The sequence below is a fragment of the Aquila chrysaetos genome, chromosome 12, assembly GCF_900496995.4.
Source record: "Aquila chrysaetos chrysaetos chromosome 12, bAquChr1.4, whole genome shotgun sequence".
Classification (NCBI taxonomy): domain Eukaryota; kingdom Metazoa; phylum Chordata; class Aves; order Accipitriformes; family Accipitridae; genus Aquila; species Aquila chrysaetos.
In genome coordinates this window covers 656286-680603 of record NC_044015.1, presented here as the reverse complement: position 1 = coordinate 680603, position 24318 = coordinate 656286, and the positions used below count along the sequence as shown (strand labels likewise).

The following is a 24318-nucleotide window of genomic DNA, read 5'->3' as shown; positions in this document are numbered from 1 at the left end:
CCCTTATTTGGGCATTTCGGACCCGTCCAATCAGCGCGGGGGGGGGGCCGGTCCCGCCCCCCCCGCCCCGCCCCGCCCGGCCCCGCCCGGCCCCGCCGCCGCTCCCCGCTCCCCGCTCCGGTGCCGGCTCCGCTCCCCGCTCCCCGCCATGAGTAGCTCCCAGTTCAACAAGGGCCCGTCCTACGGCCTCTCCGCCGAGGTCAAGAACCGGGTGAGTCGCGGCGGGGGCGGGGGGGGGCCGGTGCCACCGGGCGGGGGCGAGTCGGGGGCCGGGGGGTACCGGGGTCACCGGGCGCGGCGGCTCCCGGTGCTCCTGGGCACTCCGGAGAGCCGGGCATCCCGGTGCCGTTGGGGGATCCCGGTTGCAAGCCGAGGTCCTGGAGAGCCGGGAGGTCCCGGTGTGCCCCGGACATGTGGAGCCGGAGGGGGCCCGGTGCCACTGGGGGCGGAGAGTGGAGAAGTCCCGGGGGTGGAGATTGGGGGTTCCCGGCGCCACCGGTGGGCGGAGAGCCGCGGAGTCCCGGGAGGACGGAGAGCCGGGGGGTCCCGGGAGGATGGGGATCTGGGGGTCCCGGTGCGCCGGAGCTCTGAGGGGCGGGGGGGTGCCGGGGCTGGGCTCCCCATCTTGGGGTGCGCTGGCCCTGCCCACGGGGTCCCGGGGAGCTGTTGCAGGGGGACCGGGGTTGGGAGGGGTCACGGGCACCGGCCACTTTGCCCACCCCTGCCCAGGCCCATACCGTGGCTGCTATTGCCCCCAGCAAACCCCAGGGCACTGGGATGCTCCAACCTGTGTCCCCATGTCCCTTGCTGGGGACAGGGCTGGTGGCCCAGGCGGGACATGGGCAGGAGCAGCCCCCGGCCCATGCCTGCCCCTCGGAGCCCAGGACCCCCGGCCAGGCACACCTGGGGCAACCTTGGCCACCCAGGCCTCGCGCGCCTGAGCCACTCTCCTGCAGAGTTGCCACCGAGCCGCCACGGGGCCGGAAGGGGAAAGGGGAACCGGTGCCTCCGGCCGGGCTGTTTACACCCCGGGGAAGGAGCCAGGCACCGCAGGGTGCCCCCCTTGCCCGGGCAGGTGAAATCTCCCCTCCACCGAAACGCTGAGGACGGGTCTGGGGTGCTGGCAGAGAGCGCTGGATGCCTGGATGCACCCCATGGCTGTAGGTGCCACCATCCCTGCCATCGCTGTGCTGCTGGGGCAGGGGGGTCCGGCACCGCAGGCACAGGGGTCCTGCCGGGCCGGGGGAGGTGGGGGGGATGCAGCAACCCCTTCCCTTGGCTGTGCTCCCTGCACAGCGCAGGGCTGGGCTCTGGGAACCGCTGCCGCCCTGGGCAGTGGCAGAAGCAGTGGCCACCCTGCTGGGCTGTGCCCGGCCCTGGGCGAGCAGAGGTTGAGCCATGGTCACCCCTGGCCCCGGGGGCAGCCGGCCGGTGGCCCTGCGTGGCCATGCCCTGCCTGGGGACACGGGAGCTGCCTGAATGGGACAGGGGCAGACAGGAGAAGGGACACTGGGCCGCTGCCTGCACCGCTGCCGGGGCTCGGCCGTGCGTGGCTGTGGGGATGTGGCGGCCGTGGCCGCAGCTGGGGCCGGGCGCTCCTTGCCTGGCCTCGCAGGGGATTTGCATTTCATCACCGAGCGAAGACGGGCCCCTGCTTGCATCTGGGCTGGGCTGCACCAGCGCTGAGCGGGTGGACACGCGCTGGAGCCTCGTCGCTGCGTGCTCTTGGGCGCTTCAGCTTGATTCAGCAAGACTTAAGCAAGTTTAACTGCCCTGGTGTGTCTGCTGGAGGCTGACATCACTGACTGGGAACCAGTTAAACCAGTGGCACTCTCCCAGTCTGTGCAAGCCTTTGCAAACTGGGCTGTGGTGGGATCTGCTCTGGGGCTGGTCCCCTCTGCCCCCTCCCATGCCCTGAGAAACACCCACGCTGGCCATGGCGTGGGAAGAGGAACCGGCAGCGGCTGCCCACTCTCCAGAAAATCAGCTGGTAGGACAGTGAGATCTCCCGGCCGGGATGCACATGGTGCCATGAGTGTGACCCTGCTCAACTGGACCGTCCCTCCATCCCGCACCAGTCGAGCTTCCCCTTTGGGGCCGGGGCTGTGGGGCCGCAGCTCTGCGCAGCCTACAGGCACGGCTGGCGTCCCCCCACCACGCAGCAGGGCCAGACCGTGCCCATCCTGGGGCCTCTCCGTGTCTGGAATCCCTGGGGACTCATGGCCCCAGTGTGTACTGGGACCAGGAGGGGACGGGATGGACAAGAGGTTGGTGGCTGCCTTGCGGCCATCTCCGGGTGCCGGCTGAGCACAGGAGGGTCCAGGCTGGGGCAGCGACGGCACTTGGGGCTTCCAGGCTCTTCCTGCGCAGCCCCTTCCTTCACGCCCCCGGCCAGGGTGCCTTTTCCTTCCGTCGTGGGCCAGGGCCGGGGCGACGCTGCCGGTGATGCTGCCGGCCCGGGCAGCTGGTCTCCATTTGGAAGGAGGCGTCCGCATTCCTGGCATAGCCGCGGTGACCGAGGAATCTGCGGCGGCGCGTTCGGCCCCGCCGGAGGGGAGAGCATCAAGCGGCCAGGGACCCCCTGGGCTCAGTGCCGGGCTCCCGTGGGCTCCAGGGACAGGGAGGAACAGGCCCTTGGGGAGGGACGTTTCCCCCCGGCCCTCACAGGTAGTTCCTCCTCATCCTCCGGGAAAAGTTCAGAAGCTGCCGTGTGTGAGGGGCACCGCGGTCTGCAGGCTCGCGCCGGATCCGGCTGCACCAACGCCTGCGTCTGACGGCAGCATCGTGCTCGTGCTCCTGTCCCTATTCCCGTGCAAGGGGCAGAGGCAGGGGAATGGGCAGGGGAACGGGCAGGGGCACAGGCAGGGGCAGCCCGGCTGCTCTTGCTCCCCGGATTGTACGTGTAGACAGGCTAAAAACCATCCGATGGACGGCGATGTGGGAGGCTGGAGGCGGGGGGACATGTCCTCCCCTGTGATGGGGTCACACTGTGGCTTTACTCTCACCCGTGGCTCTTGCCGCCTGCCACCCCCGGGGGGTTCCTGCTTGCCAGGAAATCGTGGCTGAACAAAAATCCTGGGGCCGTCCAAGCCCCCCACTGCACCCACCTCGCTGCCCGGCTCTCTGGGGCTGGGGGCAGCCGGGCTGGGGGGGGTCGCTCCACCGCCCTGCAGAGGCTGGGGACCAGCCTGGCACTGCCAGCGTCCCCAAGGCTTCCCAGGGACCGTGCTTGGGACGGGGCTGCTGTCCCCCGACCTCGCCACGGGTCTGTGCCTGGGGTGGGGGAGCCGTCCCCTGTGAGGGGTTTGGGGTGCACGCCGGGGCCGTGCCTGAGCTGCCCCCTCGCCGTCCCCTCCCAGCTCGCCCAGAAGTACGACCCGCAGAAGGAGGCTGAGCTGCGGACATGGATCGAGAGCGTCACGGGGCAGCAGATCGGGCCCGATTTCCAGAAGGGGCTGAAGGACGGGGTGATCCTCTGCGAGTGAGTCCTGCGCCGAGCACAGCCCCTTGGCCCCTGCTCCGTTTGGATGGGGATGGGGGACACCTGCCCCCCAGGGGACCCCCGCCAGCCCTTGGAGTGGAAAGGGTGGGCTGGATCTGGCCATGCCCGTGCCGGTGGGACCCGCCAGCTAACGGCAGCCAGAGATTTTTCTCTGCAGCACTGCTTGGCTGGAGTTGTCCCCAATGCACCCGTGTCTGGGGGGAGCCCTGGGGACCAGCAGGGACATGGAGGGGGGAATCGCCTCACGCTTGGAGGGGAGACCTGGGCTGGACCTTCCCGAAAGGGGCCCGTGCCCCACTGCCAGGGGCGGGGGTCTCTGCCCCGCCGCAGCCCCCGCTCCCCCTGCCTCCCTCCAGGCTCATGAACAAGCTGCAGCCCAACTCGGTGAGGAAGATCAACCGCTCGGCTCAGAACTGGCACCAGGTAGGTGCGGGCAGCCCTGCCTGCGACCCACCGCCGCTTAGCCCCGGCTCCACCCCGGCTCCACTGCCGTCACTCACCGGGGGTCCTACGCCTCTCCCCCCCAGCTCGAGAACCTCTCCAACTTCATCAAGGCCATGGCCAGCTACGGCATGAACCCTGTGGATCTCTTTGAAGCCAACGACCTCTTTGAGAGCGGGAACCTGACGCAGGTGCAGGTGTCGCTGCTGGCGCTGGCGGGCATGGTGAGTGCATGGGGACGAGCGGCTTGGGAGGGGGCACAGCCCCAGGGGGACCAGCTGGGTGGACCCCCAGCTCAGGGTGATGCCTGCGGGACCCTGTGGCTCCCCCTGCCCAGGGTGCAGGTGGGAGGTCTGGGACCCCCATCCTTCCTCACACCCCTCCCCGGCAGGCCAAGACGAAGGGGATGCAGAGCGGCGTGGACATCGGCGTGAAGTACTCGGAGAAGCAGCAGAGGAACTTCGACGAGGCCAAGATGAAAGCTGGGCAGTGCGTGATCGGGCTGCAGGTGGGCTGCCCCGCGTGTGCTCCCGAGGGCCAGGGTGCTGGGTGAGGGGGGGCCAGTTTTATCTAACCCTCAGCACCATCACGGCTCCAAGCATGGCTGGGGGGACCCGACGCTCAAGGTGCCTCAAGTGTCCTTGGGATCTGGGACCATCTCGGCTCCGTGTCCGGCACTCAATGCCCAGGAGCCTGGAGAGGCTGCGCCTGGGCTGGGTTGGGGAGCGCTGGCTGTGTCCCCCAGGCTGCGGGGTACGGGGGGCGGGGAGGAGAAGGGGCACACGTGGGGCAGCACTCGGTCCTCACCGGACCCCCTTGTCAGATGGGCACGAACAAGTGCGCCAGCCAGTCCGGCATGACGGCCTACGGCACCAGGAGGCACCTCTACGACCCCAAGAACCAGATCCTGCCACCCATGGACCACTCCACCATCAGCCTCCAGATGGGCACCAACAAGTGTGCCAGCCAGGTGAGCCACCGTGGCCACGGTGGGGAGGCACGATGGTGCGGGGGACCACGGCTGAGCCCTGCTCCCTCCTGTCCTTCCAGGTGGGCATGACGGCTCCCGGCACCAGGAGACACATCTACGATGCCAAGATGGGGACGGAGAAGTGCGACAACTCCTCCATGTCACTGCAGATGGGCTCCAACCAGGGCGCCAACCAGAGCGGCCAGGTCTTCGGCCTCGGCCGCCAGATCTACGACCCCAAGTACTGCCCGCAGGGCAGCCAGGGCGAGGTGGCCAACGCCGCCTGTGACCAGAGCGGGGACCCCCCCGGGTACCACTACTACCGTGAGGAGGAGGAGAGCTACTGAGTGGGACGTCGCCCAGCCCCATCTCGCACCATCTCTTGTACAGACCCACTGCCAGCGACATTCCAGCCTCTACTTTCGTCATTCCCTCTTTTTAAACTCTTCTATTTTTTTTTTTAAATTTTGAAATTAATCTATTTTTCTGAGCAAGGAAATAAAGACCCCATTTCTAGAGACCGGCCGGTTCCCACAGCCCACGGGCGTCCCGAGACCCCACCACAGCCCCGGCATTTGCAGCGGGAAGGCGGCAGATGCTCCAGCGCTGAGGAGCGGACAGCGTCTCCTCTCACACAGCCAAGAAGATGTGTTCCCACCCAGTGCCCACCACGCCGCCCCTGCGATGCTCTGCCGCGGCAGCACCTGGATCCCTCGGCAAGGAGGGGGGGGCAGCCACCCGCGCTGCTCCCGGTGCCGCTTCTCATCCTCGTGCTGGCAGGGCCCGGCTGAGCCCCGCGAAGGAGAGGGGCTTGGGTCGGTGGGAGCACAGCCAGGAGAGACCCCCAGGCGTGGGGGAGCCCGGGGTGCTGCGGAGCCTCGGTCCAGGGACGGGGATGCTGCGTGTGTGCATGTGTGTAGGTGTGTGTGTGTGCACGCTGCCAGCGACCTCGCACTCTCGTGTGATCTCTAGAAGCGAAGCTGGAAATGCCTTTTTTGCAGAACTTGTAGGGACCAAGTTTCCGAGGCCCCGGTCGTGGCCGCAGGGCTGGGCTGGGAGCCGGCACACCCAGCACCCGGCTGCAGCTCCGAAAGCCGCAGTAATCCGATCGCCTGGCGGACTGGAGCCAAGGCTGACTCCGATGGCCACATCCTGCACCGCAGGGCAATGCCGGAGTGCGGGCAGCTGCCAGGGCAGCGCATGTGGCCAGGGATGCCGGTGCACACCACAGTCCCTTGCTGTGCCCATCGGCTTCTTCGCCTCCTGTGGGTTTTCTAATGCAGATGCTCTTATATTGAAACCTTTTTTTTTTCTATAAAAAGAAAAAACCCTTTTAACTTAAGCAGGAGCCAGTTCCTGGTGCAGGCTCCTTGTGTCAGTGCTCAGGCTGGGTCCCCCCCAAACCTGGGGGGGTGGGAGCTGCCGCTGACCTGGGCAAGGCCCCGGAGCGCTGGGGCCGTGGGGTGGGGGGCTGCGCTCCCAGGAGGCGAGCTGCTGCGTGTCCCCGGGGTCCGGGGTGCCGAGCGGGGAACCGGCTGTGGGGTTACCGGTGCCAACGTGGGCAATAAAAACTGTCCCGAAGGGACACGCCGTGCCGTGCTGTCCGGCGCCAGGCAGCGAAGCAGAGCTGGGCACTGCGGTTAAACGCGGGGCGGCCAGATCCTGCCGGCACTGGCTGCTCCCGGGACTCAGCATCGCCCTGAGCGCAGCCGAGGGGCCTGCAGGACCCAAACCCGAGTGGTGCCCCCCGGGAGCCCTGAGAACCATGTCCCCCCCGGTTGCCCCGGCTGTGCCTGCACGGGCCCTCTCTGGGCAGGGACCCACCTTTTGGGGTGAAATGCTGCGTTTCAGACCACCGCGCTCCCCCCGCTCAGGCCGCAGCCGCCAGCCAGGCGTTACCGCCTGCTGCAACAAGAGCAGCTCAGCTTCGCTCCCGGGGGGGGGCCCTGCCCGCAGCATCGAGCCGCCGAGGTTCGCCGACGCCAGCGCGGTGCTGCGGGCTGCGCTGCCCGCTGCGGCGTGACTCAGCGGCCTTTGCCTTCGGGACCCTCCCGGGGCCATCGCTGTCACCCACCACCCCAACGTCACCCCGGTGCCCCCCCCCACATCTCGAGGCTGCCACAGCCCCGGGGGCTGGGGGACCCTGATGGGGAAGGGTCTGTCCCTCGGGAGCCCGGCGAGGGGGCACGCCGGGTGGGTGGGTGCTCTCCCTGCCCACCGCCTCGCCGGGCAGCCGGGTGGTCCGCGGGCAGTGGGATGGCCTGTCCCCCCCGGGGGGGTCTCAGATGACCCCAGGCCGGGCTGCAGCACCCGCGGTGGGGGCTCTGCTGCCCCGTGGGGCTCCCAGGGGCTGGGGCGGGGCAGGGGTGGGGCAGGGGCGGGGCAGGGGTGGGGCCAGAGCTCGGCAGGGGATGGGCTCCCGGCCCTCGCGCGCTCCCGTGACCCGCCCCCGGCCCCTTTAAAATCCGCTTCCCATGACGTCACTCCCGCGGCTACTTTGGAGGGCGGGGAGGGCGGGGCCTGCGCGCGAGCCCGGCGGAGCCGCCCGGCGGAGCCCGCGGGGTCTCTTAAAGGGGCCGCGCGGTGGCGGAGGGAGCAGGTAACGGGGGTCCCGGGCCGGGGGCTGCTGCGGGCGGGTGGGGCGGCGGGCTGTGCCGCCGGCTGCTGCCTCGGCCGGGCTTCGGCTTCGCAGCGTCCCTCCGGGGCTGTCCGCATCTCCCCTCCCCCCCCCGGCGCTGTCCCCATGTCCCCATCATCCCCCCCCGAGGCTGTCCGTGTCCCCCCCCGGGCTGTCCCCATCATCCCCCCGAGGTGTCCGTGTCCCCCCCGGGCTGTCCCCAGCATCCCCCCGAGCTGTCCGTGTCCCCCCCGGGGTTGTCCCCATCATCCCCCCGAGCTGTCCCCATCGTCCCCCCGGTCCGTCCGCCTCCCCGTGGCTCCGCACCCCGCCCAGCGGGGAGCTCGGTGCGGCGGGACCGGGACCGGTGGGGGGGGGGGGGGGGTCGGGGGCCGCCGTGCTGCCGGTTGCAGCGATGAGGCGTGTTTGTCCCCCGTGGGGTGAGGGAGCAGGTCCCCACGCGAGTCCCTTGCCGGGAGGCGGCTTCTGGAGGGTCCCCGGTGTTTCGTGTTTGTTTTGTCCCGAAAAGAGCAGCAGCCCCCGGCCGGGCTGAGGCTCCTCCCGGCCCGGCGGCCCCGCAGCATCCCCCGGTCTCGGCGCCGGCCGCCTCTGCCGCCCGCTCCCCACCGCTGGGTCCCCCCTCGCTCCCGCTGCGGCGGGAGGGGGCGGCACAGCCCTCCCCCAGCCCCGGTGCCCCCTCGGAGGAATCCCCCCCCCCCCAGGACCCCGCTCCGATGCAGCTCGTGTCCGGCCCTGCTCGTGTCCGGCCCCGCAGGCTGATTAGCCGGATTTCCCAGCCGGGATCCTAATCCCGCTGGCCGGTCCCCGCTTATCCCCGCTGCGCCCGGGGACCGGCTTAGCCCCGGCAGCGGGCAGAGCCGTCGCCTGCCTGCCCTCTTGCCCAAGGTCCGGCCGGGGGTGGCGGAGGCGTGAGGCCACGGGAGGCGAGAGGGTGGGCAAGTGAGTCTGCAGCTTCGGCCACCAACCCTGGGGTGGTGGAACGGGCAGCGTGGGTGGCCCGGGGGTGCCCTGAGCTCACGGTGGCCGGGGAGCCGCTCCAGAGCTCAGCTTTCCCCGGGCATGGGTGTTTGCCGGGCGGGAAGCTGCGAGTTCGGTCGTGCCACCACTGCCTGCCGGGGCTCAGCACAAAGCCAGCCTGTGCGGCTGGAAGGGGAGGCTGACTCTCTGCTGCCGGGTCCTGGGGGCTGCCGACCCGCTGGCCCCTGTCCGGGGGCGGTGAAGTCCCCGGAGCTGGCCAGGCATGGGGGCTCACTGGGACGGGGCTGGGGAAGGAACGGGACCAGAGCTGCTGGGGCCCCAGCTCAGCTCGGGGGGCACCTGTGGGACCTGGGTGCCCGCACTCATGCCTTGAGCCCCTTGCATCAGGGCAGTTTCCCCTCCTGGGGTGCTGAGGGTCTCACCAGCAACACCTGACTTCGCTGCTGGCCCGGCCATATCACTCACATGGGGAAACTGAGGCACGGGTAGGTCCCAGGCCTCCCCTGGGCTGCCCAGCTCTCCAGGGCTGCCCCTTGTGCTTGGCGTGTGAATCAGGTTCATTGCTCCTAACGCAGCGCTGACCTGGAGGGACTTTGCAGAGCTTGTGCCCTATTTTGCTGCTTTTGATTTAGAAAAGAATGAGATTTGAGAGCTTTGCTCCAGAAAGGAGCTTTGCTGTGGGAATGCCGGGCCGGCTCCTGCCGGCCCCCGGAGCTCAGCCGTGTGCCCAGCGCTTTGCCCAGTGTGCGATAAGCCCTGAGCCAGAGGGACACGAGAGCCCTGACTGTCACCCCCAGCTCAGCGCTGACCCCCCGCTCTTGCCTGCAGCTGGAGCCGAGTGGGGCACAGGGCACATGCCCCCCGCATCCCCGCCATGGCCGTGGGCACCCAGCTGGGGCTGCTGCTCTGGAAGAACTTCACCTACCGCCGGCGGCAGCGGGTGAGCAGGCAACCGGGGTGGGAGAGCACCCGGAGCTGCTGGGTCCTGGCGCAGGGGCAGGCAGAGCCCTGAGTGCCGATGGGGACAGGGACCCCCCCCAACCATGGGTGTCCCCCAGATCCAGCTGGCCATTGAGCTCCTGTGGCCCCTCTTCCTCTTCTTCATCTTGATCTCAGTGCGGCAATCCCACCCGCCCTTCAAGCAGCATGAGTGTGAGTGTCCCATGCCAGCCCCCACCGGGGCCACCCTCTGGGTTGGCAATGCCCCCCCCCCGTGCCTGCTGGGGACATGGGAGCCCTGTGGGGTCCCAGGGTGGCAGCGGGGGAGACAAACGTGGGAGGTGGACACGAGCTGGGGGCTCGCTGGCATGTCCCTGCTGGAGTGTGTGCGTGGCCTCGGGGGTCCTACGTTGCCCCCCCCCCCCCGCCCGACCTGTCTCTCCCTCTCCCACAGGCCACTTCCCCAACAAGGCCCTTCCCTCTGCCGGGACCCTGCCCTGGCTCCAGGGCATCGTCTGCAACATGAACAACCCCTGCTTTCGGCACCCTACGGCGGGAGAGGCCCCCGGCGTGGTGGGCAACTTCGATGGCTCCATGTGAGCGACAGGGGTCGGGGGGCTGTGGGGCCAGACCGGGTGGTGGGCCCGGGGTCTCACCACCCGCCCCGTGCCCCCACAGCCTCTCCCGCCTGCTGGCCGAAGCCCGGCGGGTCCTGGTCCGCACCGACGGGCACCGGCTCCTGCGTAGCTTTGCCCAACTCCTGCCCGCCCTGCGCCAGCTCGGGGGGAGCGTGACTCAGCGGAGGGGTGAGCACCCCCCGGGGATGGGGGGTGCAGGGGGAGCGAGACCCCCCAGCTGACGCCTGCCCCCCCAGCCCTGCCGGTGAGGGACTACCTGAGAGAGGATGAGACCTTCTCGTGGTTCCTCCGGACCAACACGTCTCTGCCCCCGGAGCTGGTGGACGAGCTGATGGGGGCTCGGCTCAACCCCCGCATCGTGAGTGTCGGTGCAGCGCCCGCTCCTGGTACCTGCGGTGCTGGGGGCTGCGGCATGACGGGCCCTCTCCCACCAGTTCTCCCTGTCGAGCATCCGCCTCCCGCTGAAGGCCGTGGTCTGCAACGCCTCGGAGCTGGGGGGCTTCCTGGCGGGGGGCGACGCCGCTTCCACCCAGCGCCTGCAGCGAGGGCTCTGCGACCTGCCCGGCCCCCAGCTCCGCGCCATGGAGGGCTCCTTCCTCTCCCAGCTCGACCTCCCCCGGCTCCTGGCGGTGAGCCCCCTGCCCGGCCAGACGCTGGGTGCTGGCAGGCGCCGGGCCAGAGACCCCTGGCCCCAACCCAGAGGGGCTGTGACCCCCTTCCCGTGGCCCCCCTTGTAGGAACAGCTGAGCTCAGAGGTGGGTGGCATTGCTGGCACCGTGGAAGCCTTGGGCACCTTCCTGCGGGATGCAGCATCCCTGATGGAGGAGGTAGCACCCTGCTCCCCACTCAAGTGCCCCCCCCCCTCCCCCCTGCACTCGAGCAGTGCCCCGCTTCCCGCGGTGTCCCCGGGTGTCCCTGTCCCCTGTAGCCCCTCTCCCTATCCCGCTCTCCCCAGGTCTCCTCCATGACCAGCCTCGCCGAGCTGCGGCTGGAGCTCGGGGCACTGATGGCCCCCAACGCCAGCGCCGCCGGCTCGGGCGCCTTCGGGGCCCTGTCGCGCATCGCCTGCGGGCACCCCGAGGGCGGGGGGCTTAGGGTCCCCTCCCTCAACTGGTACGAGGACAACGACGTCAAAGCCTTCCTGGACCGCAACAGCTCGGAGCGGAGAGCCACGGCCCCGGACAGTGCCAGCAGTGAGTGGTCTGGGCTGCGGTAGCGGGGGGAGCTCAGCCAGGGGCTTGCTGGACACAGCCCCCCCAAGGCTGCCCGGGAGGCGGCGGGGGCTTGTGGCAAGGGCTCGGCTCTGCCCCCCACCCAGGTCCCTTCTGCCGAGAGCTGGTCCGCAGCCTGGAGTCCAGCCCCCTTTCGCAGATCTTCTGGCGGGGGATCAAGCCCCTCTTCATGGGGAAGATCCTGTACACGCCGCCCGGCCCCGGCCCCGACAGCATCATGGCCGAGGTGAGCGGGGGGCTGTGGGGGGGCTGAGGGGGGGGGTCTTACCCCAGCCCTGCCTCACCCCCTGCCCCACGCAGGTGAACCGGACCTTCCGGGAGCTTGCGGTGCTGGGGGAGGCGGGGGGTGCCTGGCGGGAGCTGGGACCCCGCATCTACGCCTTCCTCAACAGCAGCCTGGAGATGCAGGTCCTCCGGGTGCGTGACCCCCAGACCCTCTCCCCGTTGGGGACAGGGCTGCAGTGGGGTGCGGGTTGGGGGGTGTGGTGGGGTGCAGCCGGGGCTCCTGGCCAGGAGCGGGGTGGGCTGCATCGTCCTGTGGTACCCTGGTGCTTTGCAGGATCTGCTGCTGGCCCCGGGGACGGCCCAGCTCCTGGACGGGTTCCTCAACGGCAGCTCCTGGAAGCTGCCGGCGCTGGCGGGGTTCCTGGCGGGGCCGGCGGCGGGGCCGGGGCTCACCTGGCACCAGGTGTACGCCGATGCCGACATGGTCCTGAGCACGCTGTCGCAGTTCACGGAGGTGCGTGTCGCCCCGGCCGCCCGGGCGGGCTGGCTCCCTGAGCCCCACTGAGCCCTCGCTGTCCTGCCCGCAGTGTGTCTGCCTGGACAAGATCGAGGCAGTGGCCACCGAGGACCAGCTGGTGGCCCGGGCCCTGGAGCTACTGGAGGAGCAGCAGTTCTGGGCAGCCGTGGTCTTCCAGCCCCCCACTAACGCCACAGCCCCCGCGCTGCCCCCCCCACGTCCGCTACAAGATCCGCATGGACATCGACGATGTCACAAGGACCAACAAGATCAAGGACAGGTCAGGGGACGCCCGCCCCTTCGGTCTCCACGACCCCCAGGCATCCTGCGCCCGTGGCGGGGCGAAGCCCCCCTCCCAGCACTGTGCTCTGCCCCCAGGTTTTGGGACCCGGGCCCTGCGGCCGACCCCTTCAGCGACCTGCGCTATGTGTGGGGGGGCTTCGTCTACGTGCAGGACCTGGTGGAGCAGGCGGTGGTACGGGTGCAGACCGGGGCTGCCCCACGGACGGGGGTCTACGTCCAGCAAATGCCCTACCCCTGCTACGTGGACGACGTGTGAGTGGGTGGTGGGGGGCAGCCCCAGCACCCTCGAGTGACCCACTGCTGTGGGGGATGGGGCCAAGTACCCTGCAGCATCGGTGCCCTGAGGAGGTGGCACGGGGCTGGTCCGTGCCCCAGGTGTCCCCTGCCCGGCGGTGGCCCCGGGGTGTCAGGCTGGAGGTGGAAGGGCTGGTGCCATCTCCCACAGGTTTCTGCGGGTCCTGAACCGCTCGCTGCCCCTCTTCATGACGCTGGCCTGGATCTACTCGGTGGCCATGATCATCAAGGGGGTGGTGCACGAGAAGGAGACGCGTCTCAAGGAGACCATGAAGACTATGGGGCTGAGCAACGGGATCCTCTGGCTCAGCTGGTTCCTCAGCAGCTTCATCCCCTTCCTCCTCAGCTCTGCCCTCCTTGTTCTCATCCTCAAGGCAGGTTGCAGGGCAGAGGGGACAGCGTGGGTGACATGGGGAGTGTCGGGACTGGGAGCCAGCATGGGGGGGGCTCCGCAGGCTCCAACCTGCCTCCATCCGCAGCTGGGAAACATCCTGCCCTACAGTGACCCGGCCGTCATCTTCCTCTTCCTCGGCACCTTCTCGGTGGCCACCATCAGCCAGTGCTTCCTCATCAGCACCTTCTTCCCCCGCGCCAACCTGGCCTCGGCTTGCGGTGGCATCATCTACTTCTCCCTCTACCTGCCCTATGTGCTGTGCGTCGCCTGGCGCGACCACATCACCTTCCCGCTCCGCGTCCTCGTGGTGAGCGGCCGTGGCAGCCCCCACCCCGACGTCCCTTGGGCGCTCCAGGCATGCCAGGTGGGGGGCTTTGGGGCTGAACCCCCCTGGGCTGGTCTTTCTGCCCACACCGCTGTTCTTGCCACTGCCAGAGCCTGCTGTCACCGGTGGCCTTCGGCTTCGGCTGCGAGTACTTCTCCCTTTACGAGGAGCAGGGGGTGGGCATCCAGTGGCACAACCTGGGCACCAGCCCCGTGCCGGGAGACCCCTACAACTTCGCCACGGCCATGGGGCTGCTGCTGCTGGATGCTGGCCTCTACGGCCTGGCCACCTGGTACCTCGAGGGTGTTTTCCCAGGTGAGCGTGGCCCCCCCTGGCCCTCGGCAGCCCCTCCGGTCCCTTGGCAGCCCCCCGGCCCCGCTCAGCCCCTTGCCTGCTGCAGGTCAGTACGGGATCCCCAAGCCCTGGAATTTCCCCTTCCTGAAGAGCTACTGGCTTGGAGAGCCGTCCTCAGCTGGGCACCCCCCATACCCCACCAGTCCCTTTGCTGCACCCCAAGGTGAGCCCCTGCCCCTGCCCACCCCACAGCTGCACGGCTGCAGGGTGGCAGCCACAGAACTGGGCTCGAGCCCTTCCTCCTGGGCTTTGCCCCCCCAGCGGGGTGTCCTGGCCCCTGGCAGGGGGTCCTGCCCCCCGTGGCAAGGGGTCCTGCCCCCGGCGAGGGGTCCTGCCCAGGACATGACCCTCCGGTGGCTTCCAGTGCTGGTGGAGGAGCCGCCTGCCCAGCTCCAGCCCGGCGTCTCCATCCGCAACCTGGTGAAGATTTACCGCAACAGCAGCCGCGTGGCCGTCAATGGGCTGAGCCTGGACTTCTACGAGGGGCAGATCACCTCCTTCCTGGGCCACAACGGGGCCGGCAAGACCACCACCATGTGAGACTGGGGGTCTGACCAGGGGAGCTGCGCGGCCGCGGTCGGGACAGGAGCTGAGCCTGGCTCTGCCCTGGTGCTGTCCCGACCTGGGTCCCCACGAAGCTGGGCTCTGAGCACCCCACACAGAACAGGTCACCCCGGCCCCGAGCCCCACTGGTCCTGTGCTCCCTGACCCATTTTCCCCGCTGGTTCCCCCATCCAGGTCCATTCTGACCGGCCTCCTGCCCCCCACCTCTGGCACTGCCTATATCCTGGGCTGGGACATCCGCTCCGATATCGACAGCATCCGCAAAACCATGGGGACGTGTCCCCAGCACAACGTGCTCTTCGACATGTAGGCAGGGGCAGGGCAGGCAGGGGGGGGAGCAGTGCCGGGGGCTGGCGCAGGCAGGGCCCCCCCATCTCACCCCTGCCCGCCCCAGCCTGACGGTGGAGGAGCACGTCTGGTTCTACGGGCGGCTGAAGGGGCTGTCGGAGAAGCAGGTGAAGGAGGAGATGGAGCAGTTGATCCAGGACACGGGGCTGCCCCACAAGCGCCGGGAGCAGACCAGGAACCTCTCGGGTGCGTGCGGGGGGCAGGACCGGCACCCGAGCAGGGGTCCGCTGCCCCGGCCCCCCCCTTCCAACGCCGTCCCTGCTGCCCCGCAGGCGGAATGCAGCGGAAGCTCTCGGTGGCCATCGCCTTCGTGGGCGGCTCCCGGGTGGTCATCCTGGACGAGCCCACGGCTGGCATCGACCCCTACTCCCGCCGCAGCATCTGGGAGCTGCTGCTCAAGTACCGCAAAGGTCAGGGCTGGGGGGACCCCGCTTCGCCCTCTGTGCATCTGAGCCCCCCCCCCAGCCGTGGAGAACTGGCAGCAGGGGCGAGCAGGGAGACGTGCCAAGTGGGGAGATGCCCAGAAAGGGGGGATCCAGCAAGGGGGTCCGGGGTCCAGCCCGCTGCCTGCCCCCAGGCCGCACCATCATCCTCTCCACCCACTACATGGACGAGGCGGAGCTGCTGGGGGACCGCACGGCCATCATCTCGCAGGGGCGGCTCTGCTGCTGCGGGTCCCCGCTCTTCCTCAAGGCCAGGCTGGGCACCGGCTACCGCCTCACCCTGGTGAAGCGGGAGCGGGTCGGGACGGGCGGCAGCACCGGCACTGTCCCCGGCACCACCAAAAAGGTGGGTCCCTTGGCCCTGCTGAGCATCAGCCAAAAGGGTGCCCGGTGCCTCCATCCCAGGTATCTGGGGGGGTGCTGAGCCCCAGGCTTGGGGTTGGATCCTGCTGCAGGGTGCCAGGCTCCGGCTACCCTTTCCCACAGGACGGCAGTGACTCGGAGCGCAGCAGCGACACGGGCCTGGGCAGCGAGCGGGGCAGCGAGGCCAGCACCGTGGGTGAGGGTCCCCTCCCTCCCTGTGCCCTCAGTGCAGCATCACCCTCCTGGGTGCTCCCCATATAGCCCCCAACAGCTGGGGGTGGGGGGGCCGTGGGCACATTCAGCCCCACGCCCTGCCCTGCCACCGGCTCTTGGCCCCCCTGCACTGGTGGGGCAGAAGGGGGTCCCTGCCCTCCTGCCCCCTGCAAGCCCTCCCAGGGACCCCCAGACTGGGGTCCAGGGCTCTGCGCTGTCCACCGGCTCCTGCCCCAGGTTTCCAGCCCTCCCCGTCCCCCCAGATGTGCCCCAGCTGTCGGCGCTGATCCAGAAGCTGGTGCCGGGCTCCCGGCTGGTGGAGGACATTGGGCACGAGGTGCTCTTCGTCCTGCCCTACAGTGGGGCCAAGGACGGGGCATTCGGGGACCTTTTCCACGAGCTGGACACCCGCCTGGGGGAACTGGGCATCTCCAGCTACGGCATCTCCGACACCACCCTGGAAGAGGTACCCAGAGGAGCTGCGGCTAGGGGGCTGCCTGCGGCTCCTGGGGTGCCCACCCTCCCTGGAGCTCTGCCGGGGGTTGCCCGTGACCTGGGGGATTTGCCTTCCCGGGGTGGTGGGCGCTGATGGCCGTGTTTAATGCCAGCCCCCTCCTGCCCTCAGATTTTTCTGAAGGTGGCTCAGGACACGGGGGTGGACGCTGACTCGGCAGGTAAAACAACTCAGGGCTGGCTGGAGCTCAGCTTCAGGGTGCTAGGGTGCAGGGGGGACTGGGGGGGAGACGCTCAGCAGCCTGGAGCAGAGGGGTGCGGGTGTCCCCAGCACCCCGTGTGGCCCTCACCCTTCCCAGGGCTGGGTTCCCTGCTGGGAGCACCCATGGGTGCAGGGAGGTGTCACAGGCTGTGGCCTCGGTCCCACCCTGGTGCTCTCACCCCCGTTTTGTCAGGCACCAGGAGAGGAGCAACCCCCGGCGAGGGAGGAGATGCAGAAGTGGCCGACGGGGAGCTGGGTAAAGAGGGGGGAGCTGAGACCTGGGACCCCCCGAGCTGCCCAGCCCCTACCGCTGGGTGCCCCCCACCTCCACCCCGTGGGCTGGGGCCGTGGCATGTGTCCATCCGGGCACGTGTCCGTCCAAGGAGGCATCCCTTCGGACACGTGTCCCTTTGGGCAGGTGGTGGGCAGGGGGAGGCTCAGGGATGCTCGTGCAGCATTGCTCCCACCTGGCCTCGGTGTCGGGCAGGGCGAGGAGTGGGGACAGTGGCTGGTTTGGGGAAGCCTGGCTCTGGGCAGGGCTTGGGATAGGACATGAAATCCCAGGGGATATACCCAGGGCCCTTCTCCTGGAGATAGAGCTGGTGTGGGGGCAGCCATGGCAGTGGGGGGGGGGGCTGTGATTGTTTGGGGACCCGGTTCTGCCCTGGGTTAGCACTAACCCGGCTGGGCAGACATCGGCGTGGCTGTAATCCTTCTTTCCTCTCCTTTACACTGAGTCCAAGGACCCCGGCGAGGTAGGAGCTGGGGTCTGGGGGGGGTCTGGGGGGCTCCCATTGCATCCCTGCATGCAGCACCCCATCCCCACCAGGGTGGGGGACACAACCCTGCCAGCACACTGTTCCCCCCGCACGTCGCCCGACATGAACCCCTGCCCCTTGCCGCCGGCTGTGCTGGGGCCAGGGCCAGACCCGTCTCTGCCCCCGCAGCAGAGGAGCCCCGGGAGACGGACCTGCTGCGCGGGGCAGCCGGGCAGGCCTGCCGCAGGGTGAGGGGCTGGGCGCTGACCCGCCAGCAGCTCCGTGCCCTCTTCATCAAGAGGATGCTCCATGCCCGACGCAGCACCAGGGGCTTCTTCGCACAGGTACGGCATGGGGGACGGGGATGGGACGGGGCCGTGGTGCGGAGGGTGGGGAGGGGATGGGGCAGGGGGGTGCGGGGCCGGCCCTGACCCCTAGCCCCCGGCAGATCGTCCTGCCCGCCGTCTTCGTCTGCATCGCCCTGCTCTTCAGCCTCATCGTGCCGCCCTTCGGGAAGTACCCACCGCTGCGCCTCCAGCCCTGGATGTATGGGCAGCAGTTCACCTTCTTCAGGTGTGTCCCCATCCCTCTGTCCCCCCATGTCCCCCACTGCTGCCAGCTCACTCCTGCATCTCCTGGCAGCAACGACGCACCAGGGGACCCCGACACGGCTCGGCTCCTGGCCGCGCTCCTGGCCGAGCCGGGCTTTGGCACCAAGTGCATGAAGGATGCTGAGGAGGCGTGAGTGCCTGCGCCCCGGGGGGCCGGAGGGGCTGGGAGGGGGCGGCTGGGGCTCGGCCCCCGCCTCGGTGCCTGCATCTCCCCCAGGAACAGCCCTGCCAGCTGGTGCGATGCCATGGGACCCCCTCAACCATCCATGCGGTGGGGGGGGCGGTGGCAGCCACAGGCGGGGGCAGGTCCTGATGCCTCTGGCTCACACCAGGCTGGTAACGGGGGGTCTCTCTCCCCCACGGTGCGGGGTGCCCAGGACGGGGCCATGCCCACCGGCTTCCCACCCCGATGGCTTCTCGGTCCCCCCGGCTCCCCCAGCCCTGCTGGAAGCGTTGCGGCGCGGGAACTGGACGTCAGCCGAGCCGTCCCCCCGCTGCCGGTGCAGCGGGCCAGGGGCTCACAGGATGCTGCCCGACTGCCCCGAGGGGGCCGGGGGGCTCCCACCACCCCAGGTAACCCCCAGCCCGCAGCGGGGCCAGCCCCAGGCACCAGCGCTGCCAGGTACGGGTGCAGGCAATGCTCCAGGGAGGCGAATGCAGCCGTGTGTCCGTCCAGCCTGTCTGTCTGTCCCCTCAGGTGCAAAGGGGCACAGGCGACATCCTGCAGAACCTGACGGGCAGGAACATCTCTGACTACCTGGTGAAGACCTACCCCCAGATCATCCGCTGGGGGTGAGTGCTGGGGCTGGGGACACCCTGGGGACACTGCGGGGAGACGGGGCAAGTCTTTGGCACAGGCTGCCAGCGCGGTGGAAGCAGGGAGGGATGCTGCAGACCAAACCCAGCCAGGGCTGGGGACAGCGAGGGCACCGCAGGGTAAGGGGGAACTGCTGGGGGACTCGTGGCTGGGTGGGCAGGCGCTGCCGTAACGTCTCCTCGGGGGTATTTCTCCCCCGCTCCCATTTCTTTCAGGCTGAGGAACAAGAAGTGGGTGAATGAGCAGAGGTGAGCCCGGGGAGGGGCTGGGGTCTCAAGCAGACGGGGCAGGGGGAAGGCAGGATCTCGCCTGTGGGCTTGGGCAGAGCCAGCGCAATCTCCAGGCAGAGCCATCATCTGGGCAGCCTCAGCCCTTCGCTGTGTGCCCCTCACGGTGGTGTCTGGGCGGGTGGAGGGGGAGGGTTGCGTTTGGGCAGGGGTGGCAGCTGAAAATGGGTGGCAGGTTTGGAAGTGCCCGTCTCTCCCCGCAGGTACGGTGGCTTTTCTCTGGGTGCCGGCAGCTCCCAGGCCCTGCCGTCGGCGGCAGAGGTGGATGAGGCGGTGCTGGAGCTCCGGGCACTGTTCAACATCACCCCGGTACGGCCGGGGCTCTGCCCCCCCCGGCTTGGCTCCAGCATCCCGGTGCTGGGAGGGCTCTGGCTCAAACCCACTCCTCACCCTGTTTTCCCACACCCAGGGCAGCCCCTCGGACCGGCTCCTGGGCAACCTCAGCCGCTTCATCGAGGGCTTGGACGCTCGCAGGAACATCAAGGTATGCCCGACCTGGGGGCTGGGGGTCCCACGGGGGTGAGAGCTGGGAGTCTGCAGGGGATGCGGCACCCGGGTCCCCATCCGGGGTTGGAACAGCCGGAGAAGGACTAAGCCTGCCTGGGGCTGGAGGGGAGCGGGAGCCCGGCGGGGAGTGGGGTGCTGCGGGCACAGCCGGCGGCGGTGCCAGGGCAGGAGGGGGCTCTGAGCCACCGAGCTCCTCTGGGCTGCAGGTCTGGTTCAACAACAAGGGCTGGCACGCCATGGTTTCCTTCGTCAATGTGGCCAGCAACGGGCTGCTGCGTGCTCGGCTGCCCGCCGGGACCAACCCTGCGCTCTACGGCATCACGGCCACCAACCACCCCCTCAACCTCACCAAGGAGCAGCTCTCGGAGGCTGCCCTGTGAGTACCGGGGACAGGGGTCCACAGGGCCCCCCCCCCCATCCCTGGCTGAGCTCTCCCCTCCCCGGCAGGATGGCCACCTCAGTGGACGTGCTGGTGTCCATCTGCGTGATCTTCGCCATGTCCTTCGTCCCGGCCAGCTTCGTGCTCTTCCTCATCGAGGAGCGGGTCAGCAAGGCCAAGCATCTGCAGTTCGTCAGCGGGATGAAGCCCGTCACCTACTGGCTGGGCAACTTCACCTGGGACATGGTGCGGGACGGGGATGGGGATGGGGTACAGGTCCTGGGGGGCCAGGTCCCACTTGTGACCCCCCTCCCCGGCTTCTCTGTGCCTGCAGTGCAACTACTTGGTCCCTGCGCTGCTGGTCATCCTCATCTTCCTCTGCTTCCAGCAGGAGTCCTACGTGTCCTCTGCCAACCTGCCCTCCCTGGTGCTGCTGCTGCTGCTCTACGGGTGAAGGGCCGGTGGAGCCCAGCTGGGGCTCAGCCCCCCGCCGGGGCTGGACCCCAGGGAGGGGGGGGTGCAGGGGGCTCAGAGCAGGGCTGGGGGCAGCCCTGGCTCGGGGGTCGTGGTAAAGGGAGGGGGGGGTGCTGGCTTGCCCTGCTGTGCCCCCCGGCACGGGAGGTGCGCCTCGGCCAGCCTCTGCCTCTCTGCCCCCCAGCTGGTCCATCACCCCCCTGATGTACCCAGCCTCCTTCCTCTTCAGCATCCCCAGCACCGCCTACGTGGCCCTGACGTGCATCAACCTCTTCATTGGCATCAACGGCAGCGTGGCCACCTTCGTGCTGGAGCTCTTCGTGGACCAGGTGAGCCCCCAGGCTGCCCTGGACCCCCCTCCCAATCCTGCGGGACTGGTCCCAGCTCCCCTATCCCTCTCCTCACTGCCCCGGCAGAACCTCAACAACATCAACCGCATCCTGAAGAAAGTTTTCCTCGTCTTCCCCCACTTCTGCCTGGGCCGAGGCCTCATCGACATGGTGAAGAACCAGGCAATGGCCGATGCCTTCGAGAGGTTCGGTGAGTCCAGGGGTACCAGGGCTGCTCCCCCTCCCCAAAGCCTGGCCAGCGCAGGCGCCCTCCCCGGTGTGTCCCCCTCCTACAGCCCCTCTTGCCACTTGCAGGGGACAGGCACTTCGTGTCCCCCTTGTCCTGGGATCTGGCAGGGAAGAACATGTTCGCCATGGCCGTTGAGGGCGTCATCTTCTTCCTCTTCACCCTCCTGCTGCAATACCGCTTCTTCCTGCGGCTCGGGTGAGGACCGGCCGTGGGGCGGCCGTGGGGCGGCCGTGGGGTGGGCAGCCCTGGAAGTGCCCCTGCCGCTGTTGCCCCCAGGCCACGGGCTCTGCAGCTGCCCTCGCTGGGGGAGGAGGACGGGGACGTGGCCAGGGAGCGGGCGAGGGTGGGCAGCACCCCCCCGCACGGCCACCTCCTGCTGCTGAAGGACCTGACCAAGGTGCGTGCCGTGGGGCCGGACCCTGCCCCGTCCCTCGCTGCGGGGGCTCCAGCCTCTCCCGTAGCCCCCGGTCCCGCTGGTGGGTGACGGGTGGGGAGCACCCAGCGCCGGGCTCTGCCGCGCAGGTGTACCGGCGCAGGAAGGCTCCGGCGGTGGACCGGCTCTGCGTGGCCATCCCCCCTGGGGAGGTGAGTGCCGGACAGACGGACAAATGGCACTGCGGGCAGGGACGGGGCTGCCGGTAACCCCGGTTTGCGCCCCGCAGTGCTTCGGCCTCCTGGGTGTGAACGGCGCCGGGAAGACTTCCACCTTCAAGATGCTGACGGGGGACACGGAGGTGACGCTGGGGGAGGCCTGGCTGAAAGGGCACAGGTGGGCGAGACGGAGGGACCCCGTGGCCGACCCTCTGCTCCCCCTCTCCTTGTCCCCACAGCATGCATGCCGTCATCCCCATCCCCACCCTGCGCCCCTCGCCCTCATCCCTGCAGCGTGCTTGCTCTCGGCTTCATCCTCATCCCTGCAGCATGTTCATCCCTATTCCTGCGGTGCGCTCAGCCTTTTCTCTGTCCCCGGAGACTGCCCCTGTCCCCGCCGCATGCTCAGCTGTGTCCCCACTGCATGCTCAGTCATGTCCCCGACCCTGCCGTCTGCTCAGCCGTGTCCCCGTCCCCGCAGCGTGCTCACCGACCTGCAGTCCGTCCACCAGCACATGGGTTACTGCCCCCAGTTCGACGCCATCACAGACCTGCTGACGGCGCGGGAGCATCTGGAGTTCTACAGCCGCCTGCGCGGCATCCCAGAGGAGGAGACCCCCAGGGTAGGGCCCGCGCCCCAGCCCCCCTCCCCAGCCCTGAGGGACCCCGTCCTCACCCCCTCCATGTCTCTCGCAGGTAGCTCAGTGGGGCATCACCAAGCTGGGGCTGGGGCCACACGCGGACCGGCCGGCGGGCAAGTACAGCGGGGGCAACAAGCGCAAGCTCTCCACGGCTATAGCACTCCTTGGCTCCCCCCCAGTCGTCTTCCTGGTGAGTGGGGACAGTGGGGGGGTCCCGTGGCAGCACTTGCCCCCTGCCCGGGCTGACAGCGCCGCCGGGGCCGTTGCAGGATGAGCCCACGACGGGGATGGACCCGCGAGCCCGGCGGTTCCTGTGGGACTGCATCCTCAGCGTCATCCGGGAAGGCAGGTCCGTGGTGCTCACGTCCCACAGGTGAGCCCCCCCGTCCCGGGGTGTGCGGCACTGCCGGAGGGGAGCACCCGTCTCTCCCTGCGGGGTCTCACGCCTCCCCCCTGGCAGCATGGAGGAGTGCGAGGCGCTGTGCACCAGGATGGCCATCATGGTCAACGGCCGGTTCCGCTGCCTGGGCAGCGTCCAGCACCTCAAGAACAGGTAATGGGGCTGGGGGCTCGGGGAGGGCTCTGGCAGCGAGGGGCGGCCACCCTGTGGAGTCGGGGACACGGCTGGTCCCTGCAGCGATGTCCCCCTCTCCCGCGCAGGTTTGGGGACGGCTACACGGTGGTGGTGCGGGTGGGCGGTCCCGGTCCAGCACCGGTGGAGAGCCTGATGCAGCACCGCTTCCCCGGCATCGTGCTGAAGGAGCGACACGGAGGGCTGCTGCAGTACCAGCTGCCCTCCCGCGCCGGCTCCCTGGCCAGTGTCTTCAGCGTTCTGGCAGCCCACCGCGGCCCCTGCCACATCGAGGACTACTCCGTGTCCCAGACCACCCTCGACCAGGTGACGAATGATGTGGGGCATGAGGGCATGGGGGCCAGGGTCCTGCCGGCACTGCCCCTCACCCTGCCCTCCCCACAGGTCTTCGTGCACTTTGCCAGGGAGCAGAGCGACGAGGACCCTGGAGGGGCCGCAGCCCCAGGGCAGGATGTGGCCCCAGTGGCACCCAGCCCCGGGAGGAGGCTGACACCATTCCTGGAGGATGACAGCTACCAGGAGAGTGCTGTCTGAGCGAGGTCATGGTGCCCCATGGGACCCCCTCCCCAGACATCACCACAGCATGACCTGGGGTCCTGGGTCTTCTGGCCATCCCAGACCCCCAGAGCTGCACGGGGGGCGCCTGGCCACATCATGCCCACCAGCACAGGGCCACCATCCCTGGGGGACTGTCTGGGTGCTGGGGAGGGTCAAAGTGCCAGGGCGGGGCTGGCCCCAGCTCCCCCTTGGTGGGGTTGTACCCTCTGGGGGCTGAGTTTTTTGAGGGGGGGGGTCTGCCCAGGCCTCCCCCCTGCCCTAGGACAGGGCTGGGTGCTGGGGCTGGCCCTGGGACCCCAACTGCTCTCTGCCAGAGCAGAATCTGCTGTAAAAGAGCAATTAAATAAAGACCCGTGGTCCTTCCCCAGGGGGTTGGATTTTTCTCGCACCACTGCTGCCACACTGGGGGACACGGGGCAGGGGGCACAGCGGGATGGGTGGCAGCAGGATGGCCCTCACACGGGGTGCACAGAGCAGCCAGCACAGCCCCCTGCCCTGCAGCCCCTTCCCCATGGCTCCCCAAGCAGCCAAAGGTCAACCAGGGTCTTCCTCACCCTGGATGGTCCCTGGGCAGGGGCTGGGTGGGCAGCGGGCTGGGCAGGGGTCCCTGCCGGCCACTCCCCCGGGGCTCGTCCTCTCCACCTTCTCCCCCACCGGGGTGCCCCAGAGTGGGGCAGGGGTCTCGCCCTCTCAGCCGGGTGTCCCCTTGGGGCCTGCAGCACACAGGGGCCCTCGCAGGGCTGCGCTGAGCTCCCAGGGCCGGGGGCCATGAAACTTTTGGGGTGCCCGTCTCCTCCCTCACTCCTGAGACCCCTCTCCCACTGCCGGCAGTGCACAGACCTTCCCCACGGGGCTGGTGGGCTGCGCCTGGGGCTCCCCCTGACCCGGCACGGGGGTCTCGTACCCTCCGCACCTCGGCGGCCCGTGTCTCGGGGTACCCCGGCACGGAGCAGGGGTCCAAAAGGGTCCCCCGCGGGGCGGGGAGCGTTGAGATCGGCCCAAAAATATGGAACGCTTCACGAATTTGCGTGTCATCCTTGCGCAGGGGCCATGCTAATCTTCTCTGTATCGTTCCAATTTTAGTATATGTGCTGCCGAAGCGAGCACGAGCTAAACACTTCCCGCAGT

The 24318-nt window shown here is 69.2% G+C and overlaps 2 protein-coding genes and 1 non-coding gene across 3 annotated transcripts; 2 read left to right on the top strand and 1 right to left on the bottom strand.

The window, feature by feature from the left end:
* Positions 1-68: 68 nt before the first annotated feature.
* CNN2 (calponin 2) lies at positions 69-5433 on the top strand. The gene is made up of 7 exons (XM_030033921.2): positions 69-211; positions 3360-3481; positions 3859-3925; positions 4030-4167; positions 4335-4451; positions 4767-4913; positions 4994-5433. Exons 1-7 carry the CDS (start codon positions 149-151, stop codon positions 5258-5260), a joined length of 921 nt encoding a protein of 306 aa, XP_029889781.1. The 5' UTR covers positions 69-148; the 3' UTR covers positions 5261-5433.
* A 2886-nt stretch (positions 5434-8319) lies between these two features.
* ABCA7 (ATP binding cassette subfamily A member 7) lies at positions 8320-23553 on the top strand. The gene is given in 52 exon segments (XM_041127976.1): positions 8320-8490; positions 9358-9469; positions 9588-9681; positions 9923-10064; positions 10147-10274; positions 10343-10464; positions 10541-10735; positions 10844-10933; positions 11062-11299; positions 11425-11564; positions 11639-11755; positions 11898-12077; positions 12151-12288; positions 12290-12360; positions 12459-12635; positions 12829-13051; positions 13157-13378; positions 13507-13711; positions 13797-13913; positions 14115-14286; positions 14489-14620; positions 14709-14848; positions 14935-15072; positions 15240-15451; positions 15592-15664; positions 15945-16147; positions 16307-16355; positions 16590-16652; positions 17134-17151; positions 17344-17498; positions 17603-17727; positions 17797-17895; positions 18143-18338; positions 18463-18557; positions 18798-18830; positions 19073-19178; positions 19279-19353; positions 19583-19752; positions 19824-20001; positions 20090-20205; positions 20414-20558; positions 20646-20769; positions 20874-21003; positions 21085-21205; positions 21331-21393; positions 21471-21577; positions 21881-22022; positions 22096-22230; positions 22310-22413; positions 22501-22593; positions 22701-22938; positions 23017-23553. Coding segments are annotated over 51 exon segments (6765 nt in total). The 5' UTR covers positions 8320-8490; positions 9358-9403; the 3' UTR covers positions 23167-23553.
* A 637-nt stretch (positions 23554-24190) lies between these two features.
* On the bottom strand, positions 24191-24297 carry LOC115349705. The gene has a single exon (XR_003926201.1). It is a non-coding gene; the product is annotated as a U6 spliceosomal RNA (small nuclear RNA).
* Between the last annotated feature and the right edge of the window lie 21 nt (positions 24298-24318).

Bases quoted from the DNA above. Each gene is read 5' to 3' on its own strand.
- CNN2 (XM_030033921.2), top strand. From the start codon at position 149: ATGAGTAGCTCCCAGTTCAACAAGGGCCCGTCCTACGGCCTCTCCGCC. The intron at 4,168-4,334 runs GTGAGTGCATGG...CCTCCCCGGCAG, and splicing joins TGCTGGCGCTGGCGGGCATG to GCCAAGACGAAGGGGATGCA. The intron at 4,914-4,993 runs GTGAGCCACCGT...CTGTCCTTCCAG, and splicing joins CCAACAAGTGTGCCAGCCAG to GTGGGCATGACGGCTCCCGG.